This window comes from Geotrypetes seraphini, chromosome 9 (assembly GCF_902459505.1).
Source record: "Geotrypetes seraphini chromosome 9, aGeoSer1.1, whole genome shotgun sequence".
Lineage (NCBI taxonomy): Eukaryota > Metazoa > Chordata > Amphibia > Gymnophiona > Dermophiidae > Geotrypetes > Geotrypetes seraphini.
Genome location: NC_047092.1, coordinates 21,184,838 through 21,204,089, shown reverse-complemented (window position 1 = coordinate 21,204,089; position 19,252 = coordinate 21,184,838). Strand labels below are relative to the sequence as shown.

The 19,252-nt window shown below is 44.4% G+C and overlaps 1 protein-coding gene across 13 annotated transcripts in view; it reads right to left on the bottom strand.

The window, feature by feature from the left end:
- PPP6R2 (protein phosphatase 6 regulatory subunit 2) overlaps positions 1–19,252 on the bottom strand; it is a 182,375-nt gene that overhangs the window by 123,572 nt on the left and 39,551 nt on the right. For 12 of the 13 annotated variants that reach the window (XR_004540605.1, XM_033957996.1, XM_033957993.1 and 9 more), the window contains exons 3-6: positions 19,014–19,159; positions 17,422–17,670; positions 14,013–14,199; positions 213–350 (exon numbers count right to left, since the gene is read on the bottom strand). Coding sequence is in view for 12 of the 13 variants with exons in the window: in XM_033957996.1 (XP_033813887.1) it covers positions 213–350; positions 14,013–14,199; positions 17,422–17,648 (552 nt within the window). In the remaining variant the exon portion in view is untranslated. The remainder of the gene's footprint in view (positions 1–212; positions 351–14,012; positions 14,200–17,421; positions 17,671–19,013; positions 19,160–19,252) is intronic. The other variant, XM_033957995.1, reaches the window with a different exon arrangement.

The following is a 19,252-nucleotide window of genomic DNA, read 5'->3' as shown; positions in this document are numbered from 1 at the left end:
TGAAGGAACAATCCCTGCAAGTACCATTTCATCAGTACGTCAAGTGTACACTCTACCAATTTAGCATTCTCTCAAAAGTACATTTTGAGTCTGGTGCTTTTAAGGTGATAACAAGAAATTTCAGCTCTTTGACAATGGCAATCTTTTCCCAGTGCTCTTTCAGATTACAACAGCATCATTCCCATGAACCATATGCCTTGTAGCATACTCACATTTAATACTTCTTGACGCAAGGGCGCTGGCTCCACACAACTGATAAGACGAAGCAGCAGATCCATCATGGCAGATGTGTCAATGTGTTTTAGCACCAGACTTAGAAACTCATCTTTCTTCCTCAAAAACACAATTACCTATAGGAAAACAGGGATGCCTTTGTGAATGCACTATGGAAGAAGTGATTTTCCTCTGTCCACTGTAACACTGTAAAAGCAAAATTTCTAAAAAGCAGATTGTGAAAAAATAAAAATTAAATTCTGATCAACCTAATAGTCTTGGTGGATTACAAAACACACATAATCATATTTTATTTTTGTTTTTTAAAGATAATCTTTGTTTGTACCCTCATGGAATACTTGTTGGGATGTGTACATACCTTGCCTCTATCTTTTCTATCTGAATATGTCCAATGGAATTCCTTTCATTATTTGTTATATTATAAACCGCTTAGGTCAGTAAAATGTGGGAGCGGTATATCAAAAAATCTTAATAATCAAACAAAAAACATATGAAAAACATAAAAACACATAAAACATAATAAAATATAACATACAATTTGACCATACAATTGACATCACCACCCTCCAGCCTTTTGATCAAACGAACCCCAACACAACGAACAAAACTACACACAGCACTAGTAACAGTGTCAAAATGGATGAGACCACAAATTAAAGCTGAATCAAGACATAACCAAATTCTTACTTCTAGAAAAAAAACAAAACCCCAACCATAACAAACCTAGAAATAGACTCCATTACATACCCTATACAACCCAACCTAAAACTGCTGGGAATAATGATAGACAAAGGCTGTACCATGCAACTTCAAATCAACAAAATGATCAGCAACCATGCGCAACTTAAGGCAAATCCAAAAATACTTCAACAACAAACACTTCAAACTCTTGGTACAAGCGCTAATCCTAGGACTCCTGGACTACTGTAACATCCTATACCTGTCATTTAATTTTAATTTAATTTAACTCTTATATACCGCTAATAACCGTGAGGTTTCTAAGCGGTTTACAAAAATGAATGCATTAAAAGATACAATAAATAAAAATAAATAAGATAGGTACTTGGAAATTTCCTAACTGTCCCAAAGGCTCACAATCTAACTAAAGTACCTGAAGAGACAATTTATGAAAAATAAAGATAAAATATAAAGATAGAGATAGAGATAGAAATGAATATTTCACCAAATAATGAATAAATAAATTTATAGATAGAATTAAAAATAAATAAGTAAAATAAATAAAAAACAGAGATAAAAAGTAAGTATCAAGAGAAATAAAAAAATATATATTTAAAGTATTCTCCCCTGCTGGATCAGGGGAGGGGTGTGACTGTGATTAGGTGCCCTGCTGGAGAGGGGCTCCCGATACTGCTGCTGGTCTCGGTGAGCCGTTGGCACCGCTTCTTTTGAAGTGTTCTCCCCTGCTGGATCAGGGATGCCCAACCAACATGCTAAAACAATTACAAACAGTTCAAAATACAGCTCTTAGGCTGATATACTCACTGAAAAAAATATGACCACATTACCACCGCTTTCTGAGAGATTCACACTGGCTCCCAATACAAGCACGCACACAATACAAATTCTACTGCACCCTATTCAAAGCCCTAAATGGAAACGGACCAAGCTATCTGAGCAAGCGCCTAATCAAGAAAAACACATCCAGACTAAGGAAAACTCATGCACACTTTACCCACCCCCACCCAATCAAAGGCATACAAAGCAAAAAAATATATGACGGACTATGAGCCACCAGAGCAGCGAAACTAGACCACTACCTCTCCAATCTATTGACTACGATGCCCAAACACAAAACATTCTGGAAAAAACTAAAACCTTTCTATTCAAGAAATTTGTCAAATGATCTAACTAAACCTGATCGACCCTCCACAGATCCTGACGCATACTACATCTATTAACCATGTAATCTCCCTGGGAATGCCCAGGCCAACTCTTGTTGTAAACCGCCTAGAACTAAAAGATATTTGCGGGATAGAAGACACCAATGTAATGTATTGTAATGTGAAACAAATAAAGAATACATATAGAAGTGTAAAAATTTAAATTGGAAAGCTAAAATGTATGGTGCTAGATGAAGATATTGGAAAAAAGACATCTCAGAGAAATAGAAGAGAAGCCTAATAATTAGAGCAACGGGCTGAGAATAGGGGATCCTGCAGCTTCTTGTGATCTTAGGAAAGTCACTTAACCCTCTTTCTGCCTCAGATTATGAGCTCTTTAGGACAAAAAATACCTACTACATCTGATTGTATACTACTTCAATAACTTCCAAGTTTGTAGGTGGTATATAAGTAATTAAATAGATAACCAATGGGACAGGGGTTCAAAATATACCGAAATTACAATATATGTTGCCAATGTGTCAAGGAAAATAAAAATTCTGCAGGAAAAACTGTACTTTGAATCTCTATGGATAAAAAATTATATGTGTTAATGAAGAAAAGTGTTAACAGTGTGGTTTACTACCCTCTTTTAAAAAAAGGATAAAGAAATAGATTGTGAAATGTTAAGTTATTATATATGCTACCAAATGTAGAAACACAATCAATGGAAATTTCAATTACCCCTAAAAATGACTGGGTGAATGTCACAGAGCAAAGCAGTGAGGTTAAGTTTCTAAAGGTCATAAATAACTACTTCTTTTGTGTTCAATAACAGCTATCATAAAAAAAGGAGAATACATACAATATCAGATCATACATACCATATGATATCATAATAATCAATACATATTTGAAAATGAGGTTAAAAGATGAAAGAAAACAGAATAATAATAAAAACCCTAAGAATAATATTCATCAACAATGAATTAGAGTATAGAAGTATATGCAGTATGGATGTACACTAATTAGTGCTGCCCGATTTACGATTCAAATAAATTCACCAATTCAAATTGATTTTTTTTAAAAATCAGCCTCCCGATTCAATGAGCCTGGGACCAACATGATTTGAAAAATGACCAGACAACAAAAGGTAGGAAAAAATAATTTTATTTTCTGTTTTGTGATTACAATATGTCGGATTTGAAATGTGTATCCTTCCAGAGCTTGTGTTAGACCGAGAACGTGAGCTAGGATTTAACTGAGAGAGGAAAAGTATTTTTTGTTTATTTTGCTTACACCCCAGGACCAGTGTGGGTAGGAGAGGGCAAAGGGGGTGAAGAGGCTATAAAATAAACCCACCAGGATGTTTTGGAAAAAAAAAAAAAAAGCCACCCAATTGGGCAGGAAAATGGAATCGAAAAATCGATTCAATAGGCTGAATCAAATCGAAATTCTTTTTCCTGAATCGGGAGCACTAACACTAATGAAGAAGCAGCAGCTATATGTAAAGTGAGTTCATGATGTTTTAAAGGGTGAATGAGTGTACTGTGCAAGTGAAGGAGCAAATGGCGTTGGTCTTTTCAGCTGCAATCCTTTCATATTTGGCGATGCTATAAACTGTGTTCCACCAGGCAAGATACTCAAATGCCGTAGCATCTGTCCAATGACTTAGAATGATTTTAATTGCTATATCTATAATAATAAAACCCTAAGCGTGCATGCGCACTCCTATTTGCATGTTCTCTGATCTGTAGGTCTGTGGCCGCAGGAGTGCACATGTGCGCTTAGAGATTTTTTCTCCCTGAAAGACAGTTCGTCTTCGTTGGCTTCGCCCCCCTCCCCTCACCCGAACCCCCGTTCAGCCTCCCATCTGACCCTCCCACCGCGGTCTGACCCTCCCATCTGACCCTCCCTTCCCGTGGTCTGGCCGGCTCCCTTAGTCCCTTGCCGCCGCCCCTCTTCCCTTCCCGAGGTCCCGACAAACCTCCCGACTCCAGCAGTGGCCGCAGCACTCTAAAAACGCTGCTTCACGGCCTTCTACTGCCCTGATTTGCTCTCCCCGACACGGCAGAGCAAATCAAGACAGTAGAAGGCCGCAAAGCAGCATGTTTAGAGTGCTGTGGCCGCTGCTGGAGTCAGGAGGTTTGTTGGGACCACGGGAAGGAAGGGGCAGCAGCAAGGGACTAAGGGAGCCGGCCAGACTGCGGGGACGACGTGCAGCAGCTTCAACAGCATGTAGGTGGGCGGCGCGTGAAGGAGTTTGAACAGGTGGTGGCAGTTTTGCTGGAGTTTGAGCGGTGGTGGCAGTTTCGCTGAGTAACAGCTGGAGAGTATCGTGCTGGTGCTGCAGGTGTCCCATGCAGGTAAAAATTCTCAAAGGAGGGGGAGAGGGAAAGGGGGCTGCTTTGGGGGAGGGGTGTGCTGGGAGGCAGACAGCTTTTCTTGGGGGAGGAAGACAGAAGGGGGGCCACAGAGAGACAGTTAGGGAGGAACTGGAGGTGGAGAGGGAAAGGGGGCTGTTTTGGGGAAGGGGTGTGCTGGGAGGCAGACAGCTTTGCTTGAGGGGGGAAGACAGAAGGGGGCCACGGAGAGACAGTCAGGGAGGAACTGGAGGGGAAGAGGGAAAGGGGGCTGCTTTGGAGGAGGGGTGTGCTGGGAGGCAGACAGCTTTGCTTGGGGGAGGGGAGACAGTCAGGGAGGAACTGGAGGGGGATAGGGAAAGGGGGCTGCTTTGGGGGAGGGGTGTGCTGGGAGGCAGACAGCTTTGATTGGGGGGGAAGACAGAAGGGGGGCCACGGAGAGACAGTCAGGGAAGAACTGGAGGGGGAGAGGGAAAGGGGGCTGCTTTCTAGCACCCGTTAATGTAACGGGCTTAAACACTAGTTTAATAAGATTCATAATGGCTTTGACTGGTCTTCAATTGGATATTTGAGGCCATAATGACCCACTATGATATTAAAGGCTAAAGATTCGTTAATATACAGTAGAAATAGTTGACCAGACTTTTTGCCAAAATTCTTGTAGCTGTGCACAGTAGTAAAGTATCTTTCAAGAAAAATAAACAACTATGTTCCACCACTCTGAGTTCAATATCCATCTCTTCAAAAATATTATCTAAAAAAGGTTATCTCTCTCAAATTGTATAAATTGTTGCAATGCTCTAATTTTTCTCACCTCCAAGGGACTGAATCAACATGCCAATCTGACCTAAAATGGATCTCTCTGAAAAACAATGGGAATACACTTGGAACTCTATATACAAATTTCTAAAATCTGCTGCCATTACACAAACTATGTTTTTTGTATTTCACAAAGCCATAAGTACACCATATAAATTAAACTTAAAAATGTTGAACTTAATCTCGGTTGGTCTTGTAACAAGGAAGATGGCAAAACTTTCTCATTCACTTTACTACTGTGCTCACCTACAAGAATAAATAACTGCTTCTAGAACCAATGAGAAGAGGAGCAACTTGAAATCAAAGTTATCAGGGTAATATTAGGCAGGATATAAAACCAACCAAATAAATAAATAGTAATGGAGCTGCTTTTTGACAGTGATCATAATGCAACACCACTACATGTGAGTGCTGCAATAATACAACTTCAAAATGATAGAAAGAAACAGACAGGATAAATTAAAAAAATAAAATAAAAACCTATTTAAAATACTATCTTAGAAGCTCAGAAAAAAATATATATTTCACAAATTTGAAAATGATGAAGGAAATAATAATAGCTGTCATTTTAGCTTAATAATACTGTGAAAAAAGCTATCATATAAATACAGGTAAGCTTTAAAACATAGAAAGTAGAACAGAGGAAAAAAGGAAAGCATAAATACTGATACAAATATTTCCAAGTTTATTAGAAGCAAGAAACCTAAAAGACAGTGAGCTGAGCAACAGATGACTGGAGGAAGGATTGAGGAAGAGGTGGGGAAGGGGGGACTAAGGGCTCCTTTTACTAAGGTGCGCTAGCGTTTTTAGCGCCCGCAGGATTTTAGCGTGCGCTAAACCCGCGCTACGCTTCTAGAACTAACGCCAGCTCAATGCTGCCGTTAAAGTCTAGCGCGCGCTATTCCGCGCGTTAAAGCCCCAGCACACCTTTGTAAAAGGAACCCTAAGTTCTTTGCTTCAATCTTTACTGTGAAGGATTCTGGGGAGACATCCACAGCGGAGTCATTCTTTTTCTGGGTAAAAATTCAGAGAAGCTGAAACAAATCCGTGTAGATCTCAGAAAGGTGCTATGGAAACCCGATCTGACGGAACCAGGACAAAGCTGAAGGAATTGGGAGACCTTACACAGTTTGCTGAAGTTTTTTGGATACCTCCGTATGGGGCTGATGCAGAAAGCATTACATGAGCTTAATGCGGTTAAATCATGGATTTTACTATCCAAGCAATGCAGGAAGGTTGTCAGTATAGGTGTTAACTCATGAGGAAAACCTTTCTTGACACAACTGGGTAGTAGGGGGGGGGTTCTTATGATTGTGCTCTATGATATAACCAAAATTTGTAACACTATATGATTATGTATAGACTTCTCCCTTAACTTAAACATATCAACTGGCATGATGTCATGGGTTGGCAATGAAGAATGCAAGGTCCCCCCTCCTCTTTCATACATACAGTATGTTTTGAAACAGTGCAACACAGCATTTGCACAGAACATTTTTTTAATACTGTTTGAGCTTTTGTTCTATTCAGTTTGGATATTAATCATGGTGAACACAGAATTTTCCATACTGTCCCTCAAGTGCAGCAGTTCAAATATGTCCTTGCTCTGCTTTCCCTTGTACAGTGAAGGGGTTTGCTGGATTCTGCCTCTAGAAAGTGTGGATGACCTACATTAGAACCAAAATATTCTTTAGCTTTTCCTTTTTAGCCAGTCAATATTTTATTCTAAAAACAATTAAGATGTTAGACAAAGCACAGTTACTTACCGTAACAGGTGTTATCCAGGGACAGCAGGCAGATATTCTTAACACATGGGTGACGTCACCGACGGAGCCCTCGGTACGGACCTTTTTAACTAGAAGTTTCTAGTTGGCCGCACCGCGCGTGCGCGAGTGCCTTCCCGCCCGACGGAGGAGTGCGTGGTCCCCAGTTAGTATAAGCCAGCTAAGAAGCCAACCCGGGGAGGTGGGTGGGACGTAAGAATATCTGCCTGCTGTCCCTGGATAACACCTGTTACGGTAAGTAACTGTGCTTTATCCCAGGACAAGCAGGCAGCATATTCTTAACACATGGGTGACCTCCAAGCTAACAAAGAGGGAGGGGGGATGGTTGGCCATTAGGAAAATAAATTTTGTAACACAGATTGGCCGAAGTGTCCATCCCGTCTGGAGAACGCATCCAGACAGTAGTGAGTAGTGAACGTGTGAACTGAGGACCAAGTGGCCGCCTTGCAGATTTCCTCGATGGGCGTGGAGCGGAGGAAAGCTACAGAAGCAGCCATAGCTCGGACTCTGTGGGCCGTGACAGTTCCTTCCAGTGAGAGACCGGCCCGAGCGTAGCAGAAAGCAATACAGGCAGCAAGCCAATTTGAAAGTGTCCGTTTGGAGACAGGACGACCCAAACGGTTGGGGTCGAAAGACAAAAAGAGCTGAGGGGCTGTTCGGTGAGCTCTGGTACGATCAAGATAGTAAGCAAGGGCACGCTTACAATCCAGCGTGTGCAACGCCTGTTCCCCAGGATGCGAGTGAGGCTTAGGGAAGAAGACGGGCAGCACAATGGACTGGTTGAGGTGAAAAGCTGAGACCACCTTGGGAAGGAATTTAGGGTGGGTACGCAGAACAACCTTGTCATGGTGAAAAACAGTGAAAGGTGGGTCTGCAACCAGTGCATGCAGTTCGCTAACCCTCCTGGCAGAGGTGATGGCAATTAGGAAAAGCACCTTCCAGGTAAGAAGCCTGAGTGAAGTTGTGGCAAGAGGCTCAAACGGAGGTTTCATGAGAGCTGAGAGAACCACATTCAGGTCCCAGACGACAGGAGGAGGCTTGAGAGGCGGTTTGATGTTGAAGAGCCCTCTCATAAATCTGGAAACCAGAGGATGAGCCGTGAGGGGTTTTCCGAGAATAGGCTCGTGAAACGCAGTGATGGCACTGAGGTGGACTCTGATGGAGGTGGTTTTGAGGCCAGCGTTGGACAGCGAGAGCAAATATTCCAAGACAGTTTCCACCGCCAAAGAGGTGGGTTCTTGATGATGCCGGAGACACCACGAGGAGAATCTGGTCCACTTCTGATGGTAACATTGGAGAGTGGCCGGTTTCCTGGAGGCGTCCAAAATGAGGCGGACCGGTTGAGATAGATTCTCCGGAGAGGTCAGCCCGAGAGAAACCAAGCTGTCAGGTGGAGGGAAGACAGATTGGGATGCAGTAGAGACTGATGCTGCTGTGTAAGTAGAGTAGGAAACACAGGAAGAGGAATGGGCTCCCTGGAGCTGAGTTGGAGCAGGAGGGAGAACCAGTGTTGACGAGGCCACCGAGGGGCGATGAGAATCATGGTGGCGTTGTCCTTGCGGAGTTTGGACAAGGTCCGCAACATCAGAGGAAGTGGAGGGAAGGCATAGAGGAACCGATCCCTCCAGTCGAGCAGGAATGCATCCGGTGCTAGACGGTGAGGAGAAAAGAGTCTGGAACAGAATTGGGGCAGCTGATGGTTGTGAGGTGCTGCAAAGAGGTCCACCTGCGGAGTGCCCCATCGAGCAAAGATGGAGAGCAGAGTCGGAGGGTCCAACGTCCACTCGTGAGGTTGAAGGATGCGGCTGAGATTGTCGGCCAGAGAGTTCTGTTCGCCCTGGATATAGACCGCCCTGAGGAAGAGATTGCGGTCCGTGGCCCAGGTCCAGATGCGCAGAGCCTCCAAACAAAGGGGGCGAGATCCGGTGCCGCCCTGCTTGTTTATGTAGTACATGGCGACTTGATTGTCTGTGCACAGGAGGAGGACTTGAGGGCAGAGAAGATGTTGGAAAGCCTTGAGGGCGTAGAACATGGCTCTGAGTTCCAGGAAATTTATGTGATGACGACGCTCCTGTGGGGTCCAAAGTCCCTGGGTGCGTAGGTCGCCTAGGTGAGCTCCCCATGCGTAGGGGGACGCATCGGTGGTGATGATCATAGAGTGAGGGGGCAGATGAAAGAGTAGACCCCTGGAAAGATTTGAGGAGTTCAACCACCATTGGAGAGATTGCTGAAGAGATGATGTCACAGAGATGGGATGAGAAAGAAGATCTGTAGTCTGTGACCATTGGTTGGCGAGAGTCCATTGAGGTGTCCTGAGGTGGAGTCGCGCCAGAGGAAGGGCATGCACCGTCGAGGCCATGTGACCCAGGAGGACCATCATCTGGCGGGCAGGAATGGAGGGATGCATGAGTACCTGACGGCAGAGATGGAGCAGGGTCTGCTTGCGATCTGAGGGGAGAAAGGCCCTCATCAGCGTGGTGTCCAGGACTGCTCCGATGAATTGAAGTCGCTGGGTGGGAAGCAGATGCGACTTGGGGTAGTTGATCTCGAACCCCAGGAGGTGGAGGAGAGAGATGGTGTGATGAGTAGCTTGTAGCACGAGTTGAGATGAAGGTGCTTTCACCAACCAATCGTCCAAGTAGGGGAACACCTGGAGGTTGTGAGACCTGAGGAAGGCCGCCACCACTATCAGGCATTTGGTGAAGACTCTGGGGGAGGAAGCGAGGCCAAATGGTAGTACTTTGTACTGGTAGTGGTGGTGTAGTACCTGGAACCTCAGGTAGCGGCGAGAGTTCTGATGGATGGAGATGTGGGTGTAGGCCTCTTTGAGGTCCAGGGAACATAGCCAGTCGTTTTGAGAAAGAAGAGGGTAAAGTGTGGCAAGGGAGAGCATCCTGAACTTTTCCTTGACCAGACACTTGTTGAGGTCCCTGAGATCGAGAATGGGACGGAGGTCTCCCGTCTTTTTGGGTACAAGGAAGTAGCGGGAGTAGAATCCCTGACCCCTTTGATCTGGAGGTACTTCTTCGATGGCATTGAGAAGGAGGAGGGATTGAACCTCCCTCAGGAGGAGGGGGGTTTGAGAGGAGTGAGAAGCAGACTCTACGGGAAGGTTGTCTGGTGGAAGAGTCTGGAAGTTGAGAGAGTAGCCGTGGCGGATGATGTTGAGGACCCACTGGTCTGACGTGATGACTTCCCAACGGCTTGAGAAAATGGTGAGACGACCCCCTATAGGCTGTGGAAGAGGCAGCGAGGGTGGATGACTGGCTATGCCCTGGAGAGAAGAGTCAAAAGGGCTGAGATTGTTTAGCAGGCTGAGAAGGCTTAGAGGGTTGAGTGGCCTGAGATCGAGCCTGGGCATGGTGCTGCTGTTGACGGGGTCGTCGAGATTGTTGAGGAGGCGGATTGAGTGGCCTGGCTGAGAACCTCCGTTGGTAAGATGATTGAGGCCGATAGGGTCGAGCAGGCGGAGCCTTCTTTTTCGGCTTGATTAGGGTGTCCCACCTGGTCTCATGGGCCGAGAGTTTCTGGGTGGTGGAATCCAGTGACTCTCCAAAGAGTTCATCCCCGAGACAGGGGGCGTTTGCCAAACGATCCTGGTGGTTGATGTCCAGGTCGGAGACTCTGAGCCAGGCTAATCGACGCATGGCTACGGCCATGGCAGAGGCCCGAGAGGTGAGCTCGAAGGAGTCGTATATTGAGCGGACCATATATTTTCGCATCTGGAGGAGACCAGAGATGTGTTGTTGGAATAACGGGACCTTGCGCTCAGGAAGGTACTTCTGGAGGGCAGACAGTTGTTGGACCAAATGTTTCAGATAGAAAGAAAAATGGAAGGAATAGTTGTTTGCCCTGTTGGCAAGCATGGCATTCTGGTAAAGCCTCTTGCCAAACTTGTCCATGGTCTTACCTTCTCTGCCAGGAGGGGTAGAGGCATAGACACTGGAGCCCTGAGTCTTCTTTAAGGTGGATTCCACCAGAAGGGACTCATGGGGCAATTGGGATTTGTCGAATCCAGGAATAGGAATGACACGGTAAAGGTTGTCCAGTTTACGGGGGGCTCCCGGTACCGTGAGGGGATTTTCCAAGTTTTTATAGAACGTTTCCCGTAGGATGTCATGCACGGGAAGCTTGAGGAACTCCTTAGGAGGTTGCTCAAAGTCTAAGGCCTCTAGAAAGGCTTGAGACTTTTTTGAGTCAGATTCTAGAGGAAGTGACAGGGCAGCAGACATTTCTCTCAGAAATTTAGAAAAAGAGGACTGCTCTGGTTTGGAGGTGGCATCGGGTGCCGATGGTTCCTCATCAGATGAGGAGGGATCCTCCTCGGTACCGAGAGGAGTGTCCTCCCATAAGTCAGGGTCCCTGACCTCTGGTGCATGTCGAGACACCGGGGTGGAGGGCGCGGTATGGCGAGTCTTGGACAAAGACTTTCCCGAGCGCACCGAAACGGTACCAGGGGAGGACGACCGGCGTCTATCTCGGTCCCGAGAAGAGTGCCGTACCGCCTGGTGCCGAGGAGGATCCAATGTGGCCTGAGAATGAACCACCGGATCGCCCTGAAGTTGTTGGGCCGAAAGGATCGGCATGGAGGTGTTCACCGGTACCGAAGGGGTGGACACCGGGGGCTCGGTACGGGGCTCGGGCCGGTCTGGTACCGGAAGGAGCGGTGCCAGGATAGTGGGCAACAGTTGTTCAAGTTGCTTCTTCAACTGCTCCTGGAGTTGAGCCTTTAAGATGGCCGAGATACGGTCATCGAGGGGTGGCATCGGAACCGCTTTCTTTTTCTTCGGTTCCTTAGATGCCGCTCCACGCCCCGGCGATGAGGAGGCCGATGAAGAGGCACTCACCGAGATCGGGGCGGAGCGTTTGCGGGACCGGTGCGATGCCGGTAAGGACGGTGTCGCCACCGTAGTTGGAGGGCGCTCGAGGGAAGAGGAAGGCTTCTTAGCCGGCTTACCTGGCGCCAGCGGCGCCGATGCGGGGTCGGTCGGTGTCGAGGTCGACGGTGCCGATTTTTGAGGTACCGCCGTTGAAGGTGAGGAGTCCATCGCCGACTCGGTACCGAAGAGAAGAGTTTGTTGGATTCTTCGGTTTTTAAGAGTTCTCTTTTTAAGAGTGGCACAGCGGGTGCAGGAATCCGCCCGATGCTCCGGACCCAGACACTGCAAACACCAATTGTGTGGGTCAGTTAAGGAGATCGGGCGTGCACACCGCTGGCACTTCTTAAAACCGACCTGCGGGGGCATGAAGGGGAAGATAGCCTCCGCAAAATCGAAGCCCGAGGCCTGTATACTGGCAACAGGCCCCGCCGGGGCAAAACGAAAGAAAAAGGGAAAAAGCAAAGTTTTTTTTTTTTTTTTTTTTTGCAAATCAAAGAAAAAATAAACCCGAAGGTAAGGAAAGAAAAAATAAGGAAAAAAGCGCGAGCGGGAAGGCAAAAAAGTGGTTTCAACGGCCGTTGAAAAAACACACGCGTCTTCTTCGCTCCGCGGAAACGAAGAAACTGGGGACCACGCACTCCTCCGTCGGGCGGGAAGGCACTCGCGCACGCGCGGTGCGGCCAACTAGAAACTTCTAGTTAAAAAGGTCCGTACCGAGGGCTCCGTCGGTGACGTCACCCATGTGTTAAGAATATGCTGCCTGCTTGTCCTGGGATAATATAGTAAATCAATTTTGACCAATCTGTAACAAGGATGTGTATCAGCCACCATTTTTCTGAAGACGGAGGGTAGTTCTTGCTAGTACTGTATACTCACTCTCTCCTTCCCAGTATTTTTTTTATTGTATTTTGCTATCAGCATTAAAACGTTCTTCAGGTGACAAAAATTACTACATAAAAAGACATAAAATATGGATAAGAAGGAACTGTAACCATTAACCTGAGCAGATAAGAGTTAAGACATTTCAAAGCATGTGGCCCGAAGGTGGCCAGAGAGGACTTACCGTATATACTCAAATGCAAGTCGATCCAAATATAAGTCGAGACCCCCTTTCCCCTCCCCAAAAAGGAGGAAAAATGGTTGACTCAAATATAAGTTGGGCGGCTTAATATTCAAATGTCCTGCCCTATCAAGCTCTGCACCCAACCTCCTTCCCTCCATCCCTCCCCTGTCAGGCACTGCACCCAACACCCTTCCATCCTCCTCTCCCCTGTCAGGCTCTGCACCCAGCACCCTTCCTTCCTTCCCCTGCCAGACTCCGCACTCTCCCTCCCAGGCTCAGGCCTTTGTCCTCCCTTCCCTGCCCTGTCTTCATACCTCTGCTGATCCCTGGTGGAGGTGCAGCGGGCAGGAGCAAGCTTTCCAAACTCCCACTGCTAACTGGCTGCGTGATCCAATTTCTTCATCTGAGTAGCACGAACAGTAGCACGATTTGGCGCTGCTTCTCGGCACTGAGCGGCATCCTTATTGGCTCCCGCGATTCTCACAAGAATTTGCGGGAGCCAGTAAGGAAGCTGCTCAGTGCCGAGAAGCAGCGCCAAATCATGCTGCTGCTCGTGCCGCTCAGATGAAGAAATTGGATCGCACAGCCAGTTAGCAGCGGGGCAGGAGTTTGGAAAGCTTGCTCCTGCCCACTATACCTCCACCAGCAATCGGCAGAGGACCCACTGCACCTCCACCAGAGATCGGCAGAGGTATGATAGGGCAGGGAGGAGGAGGGGGGCAGAGCCTGGCAGCGGTGGCCTTAAAAAATTCTGGGAGGGGGCATTGACCTGAATATAAACTGGGGCCCCCATTTTTGGGCCAATTTTTTGGCCCAAAAATCCCAGTTTATATTCGAGTATACACGGTACTCGCTACCCAGTTATGTTTTTGGAACAGCCACAATAAATATATATGAAATAGATTTGCATGTAAATATCTCTCTTGCGTGTTTACTGTACATATTCTGAAAACTGACTGGTTAGGGTGTACTCAAAGATAGGGTTAAAAACAGCACAAAACCATGCATATTAGAACTTTCTACAATACCTGTTCTGTTTTCCTTGCTATGAGGTTGCCAATAGTCTTGCTGAAGAAACTGGCAAGGAGTGGATTTAGAGGTGGCTCATGCTCCAAGAAATCATAGAGAATGTTTAACAATTTCTCATCCCCTCCTAGCTTATCGTTGATTTGTGGCACATCAGAGGTCAAGAGTTCACAGGCTGTGTTGGGATATCTATGGGGAGAAACAGCAAAAAAAAAAAAAAACACCACCTTAGGAACCTTTATTTAGTTTGGTTTTCTTGATTTCTTTCTACTGTATTTATTTATTTTTCACTTTTTTTTTTAATTATTTATTGATTTTCATTTAAGTACATAAATGTGCTTAACAGGAAATTAACAGACATTAATACATCCAATTCACTAATGGATTTAGAAATTAAATTAAGCCAAAATGGCTGTGAAATAATATACCTTAATACATAGTCCTCAAATTGGCCTGCCCTGGAAGTGTTCTTTCTGCAGCACTTCCTCTTCCCATATAGGCAAGACGCTGCAGAAAGAACACTTCCAGGGCAGGCAGATGGCGGGAGGCTCGCTTTGTTGTGCTGCCAGTTGCCTGAAAATTTTAAATTACAGTGGCAGGGAGGTGGTAGGTGAAGGAGTTGGGAGAGCCATGCTTCCGATTGCCAATTTTTGGGGAGGTCATGGCCTCTGTGGCCTCCCCCATTCTGATGGGGAGTCGGGAACTGGGGAGAAGTCATAACACAGGATCCAGCTGGGGGGGGGGGGGGGCGGCTGGGAATGAGGGAAGGACAGATGCAGCATGGGCTGGGAAAGACAGATGCCAGTGGTTGAGGGAAGAGAAAAACAGAATTGATGGACATAGGTGTGTGGAGTGGGAGGGAAAAAGAGATGGTATACATGGGGAAAGGAAGAAAGAGGGAGAAATGTTACACTGGAGGGAAGAGAGATGACTCAAAAAAGGGTGATGTAAGGAGGGGAGAGAGATACGCCAGACCGCAAAAAGGAGGGAAGGAGGGAAGGAGAATTGGATCTCAATGGCATGCTGGAGACATTTCAAGAAGAAATTGTGGTTAGAACCACTTTATTGGTAACTTTTGTCTTTCTTCAAGATAAAGAAGCAATTCTTCGTCTATTTTATAGGACTGATAATGTGGAATTTCATGGATTCAAAATTTCAGTTTTTCCTGATTTATCAAAGTGGACGCAAGGCAGACATAAGAAATTCCTGGCCTGCCGTCAATCTGTTTTGAGTTTAGGAGCAACTTTTCAGTCACGTTTTCCTTGTAAATGTTGCATTACATATCAGGGTAATAGATATATTTTTTATGACCTGATCAATTGCAATTTTTTCTTGAGGGTAAAGCAACTACAAGAATTCCAGAGACTTCCATGGAATCATCCAATCAGGCCATTAATTGATTGACTCCAACTGCACTCTGTAATTTGATTTAATTTAGAAGGATTCCAGGAAACAAAACTACTCTTGGAAGTGATTGATTCTCTCTCTTCACAATGTGGACTTTAGTCATAGTCATTAGTGTGGAATTATTTTATAATTTTATTACTTGTTTCCTTTTTTGAATTGTTATATTTCCTTTCAAGTGTTGTTTACTCAACTTGTAAAAGAATATTAATTAATTAATTAATTAAAAAAGGAGAGAAGGAGGGGAGAGACATATGTCATACCGCAAAAAGGAGAGAAGGAGAGAGAGACCATGGGAAGAATGTGCGTGGGGGGGAGAGAGAGAGAGAGATATGGCAGACCACAGGAGAAGAGAGATATTCCAGGCTATGGGAAGGAGAGGAGAAAGATGCCAGACCATAGGATGGGGGGGGAAGGGGGAAGACAGATGTCTGACCACAGGAGAGGGAGGGATGAGATGGTGCACAGGGATGGAGGGCAAGGGGAGATAGAGGTATGAGATGGTGCACAGCAATGAGTGTGACAGGGAAAAGATTAGAAATGCTTCATATGGATAGATGGGAATAGGGGAGGAGATGGTATACATCAGCGGTCTCAAACCTGCCAGAGAATGTGCTAAAAGAAGTGAGCTTAGTGGGGCTTAAGAACAGTTTGAACAAGTTCCTAAAAGAAAAGGTCATTAAGTTGGACTTGGGAAAATACACTGCTTATTCCTAGGATAAGTGACATAAAATCTATTTTACTGTTTTGGGATCTAGCCAGGTCATTGTGATCTGGAATGGCCACTGATGAAAACAGGACATTGGGTTTGGTGGACCTTCATTCTGTCCTCGTGTCATTCTCTACTAGAAGTTCAAATCAATTCTACATATGTCCAGGGAGACTTTTCAAGAATTTCTGGAAAGTTCTGGAAACTTCCAGTTGGTGGTATCACATATGTACTTGCCTTCAGAAATAAGATGTACCTATTATTTAGGTCCATGAGCCTATGGATTGTTTAATAATCCAAGATGATGGGTTCGTGTCAAGCTAAACTACATAAGGCATGGTACAAAATAGGAAAATATAGTCAAAGACAATGCTCTCATTTCTATCTAAAGAAAACTGAAATGATCCATATGTAGACTTTCTGATTTTATATTTTAACCAATAAACACAAACATTCCCTAACACCAAAAAAATATAAATAGGAGTTTATTAGATAAACTCATTAAAACACCACTTCTCCTAGTATTCTCAGCCCTCCTCTGGCTTGTGTTGTATCCTCCACTCAGGGTTTTTTTCCATACTGAAAAGATTTAAGTGACACATGTATTCCCATTTGATTCAAACCCGAAAAGGTACTCAGAAAGAGTACCTGTGCACAAAAACACTTAACATTTTTTGTATCCTAAAAGAAACCCTAATTAGAGAGAGAGAAAAACACCTAAATATACAATTTATAAGCACCTAAGAATAGAAGCCCAATCTATATGTAATGTTTTCTTAGGTCTGATAGTCAACAATATTAGATATAGTATTTCTTTACAAAACAGAGTTTTAAAAATAAATGCAGTATGCCTAATTCAATAAACAGAGCTCTGATCCCTTCCCAAGTCAGTAAACTCCTCAAAGTATCATTTTATTTTAAAATTTCTCTCTCACCTTAAAAAAAATAAACAGTAGTTCTATTTTAGCTGATATAATACTTGCACATCCAGGGATGGGAAGGGGGATATATCTTTATGATTCCCTTTTATTTTTTTTCTTTCTTTGTTGGATGGGAGGGGAGGTATTTCTGGGTATTGGTGAATTGACTCTGAATGTTTATAAGTGCTTAATTGTTTAAGATTATGTTATGGATGTTGTGTTGCACTTTTTGAAAATTATGAAAATTCGATAAAGATTTGAAAAAAATAAAAAAATAAACAGTATACTGTGTTAAAAAAAAAAAACAAAAACAGCTATAATTCTTAGTCCCTTCTGCTCTTCCATCTCCATGAATCACAGAAAAACATGTAGACATACTTAAAGCGGATTTTCTCCTCCATGTCAATAGGTGGCTCATGGGTAATGAGGTGAACCAGCTCCTCCATGCAGTCCTGTTGACAGATAAACTCCAACAGCCTGCGGTTCTGTGCCTTGCACTCTTGTAAGATATCATCTTCATCCATCAACTCACGCAGGGTCACATCTTCTTTATCTAACAGCTTGTCCACGTGCGAGGTTGTGTTTAAATCAAACTTCCAGAACATGGTGAAGGAACACACCTAACTGCTACAGAGATAAGAGATATGAGAGAAGGATGAAGTAGTACTAAGCACTGCATAACATTTACAACTACTGGTCAATTTCTATAGTCACAACAGCAAATCTGGCCACACCACAAGGCAAGCAAAAATCTCCAAAATCTCACTTTCCTATTTGTTAAATCATGGTTATTTATTTATCTTAAAAAAATTTTTAGCCCACACTATCCATCCATTCTAGACATGTTACAAATTTAAACATATATAATCCCATTTAAACAGGAACACACCTTCAATATAAACATACAACATAAAATAAACCAAAAAATATTAAAAACTGCTTACCGTATATACTGAAACATAAACCAAGATACCATTTTTGCCCCCCTTTTTGGGATTTATATTCTACCATTCTTTCCCCTTGCCTTCCTTGTGATGCCCTACCACCCTCCCTCCACTGCTGCCAACCCCGCCAACTGGCAGACTTCAGCACGTAGCCATGACTCTATTCCTACTTCCACTGGCCAGCAGCGAGCAATCCCTCCCTGCATTCCAAGCAAGAGTAACTCCCCAGGCTACTATGATTTCCCAGTGGTCTTGCAGCACATTGGAGCAGGAGCGATTCCTACTCACTCCTGTCCATTCTTTCTCCGCAGTAAAAATGGCTGAAGAGACTGCTGGAGCATCACGAGACTGCCACTGGAAGTCTCGGTAGCCATTTTTTTACTGCAGACAAAGAACGGGCAGTTGAGTGGGAATTGCTCCTGCTCCAACATGCCACTAGACCACCAGGAAATCACAGTAGGCCTGGGGGAAGGGCTTACTGTTGTTTGGGAGGGAGGGAACGCTAGCTGTCGGCCAGTTTGGGTAGGGGCACAGGCACACACTGAAGTATGCTGGTTCAGGGAGGGGGTGGGAGTTGGCGGCAGTGGAGGGAGAGACTCAAATATAAACAGAAACCCCCCATTTTTTTAGCCCAAAAATCTCAGTTTATATTTAAATATATACAGTATTCCTACAACTGGCACCAGTCATGAGAGGATGTGGCCAATAGATGATTATTAATATTTTTTTAATGTGTAAAATTAAGTTTTACTTAAGAAGCCCTTGGATGAAGCATAGTACGTATGAACTATAGAACGGATATTGAAGTGAGAGTGAAAAGGGCAAAAAAATTTAAAAAACCACAAAACCTAAGACAATTGCTTAAAAAATGTGGATTTCTTGTTTAAGAATATTGATTGCTAACAAGGTGATTCATGATTTTATTACTCCTACAGCCTGTTTAGGCAAATGTTACAAAGTATTCATGCTAATGGTTTCTTTTTCAATAAAAAAACAATTACAAAAAATTAAGGAATATGTACAGACCTCCTGTAGGAATCTGGCTGGTTTCAATGAAGAAATCTTCTCCTCAGACACACACACATTTGGCTTCCTGGCTGTCGAGAACACAGAGCTTCGAAAAACTTTTTCATTCAGTGCAAGAGTGTTCCTTTGCTTCTTTTACTGAAAAACTGCATCATTAAGCAAAAAAAAAAAATCCAATTTAATGTGTCATGAACAAATACATTTGACAAATGATTCTGTCATTTTATGATGCCTAATTG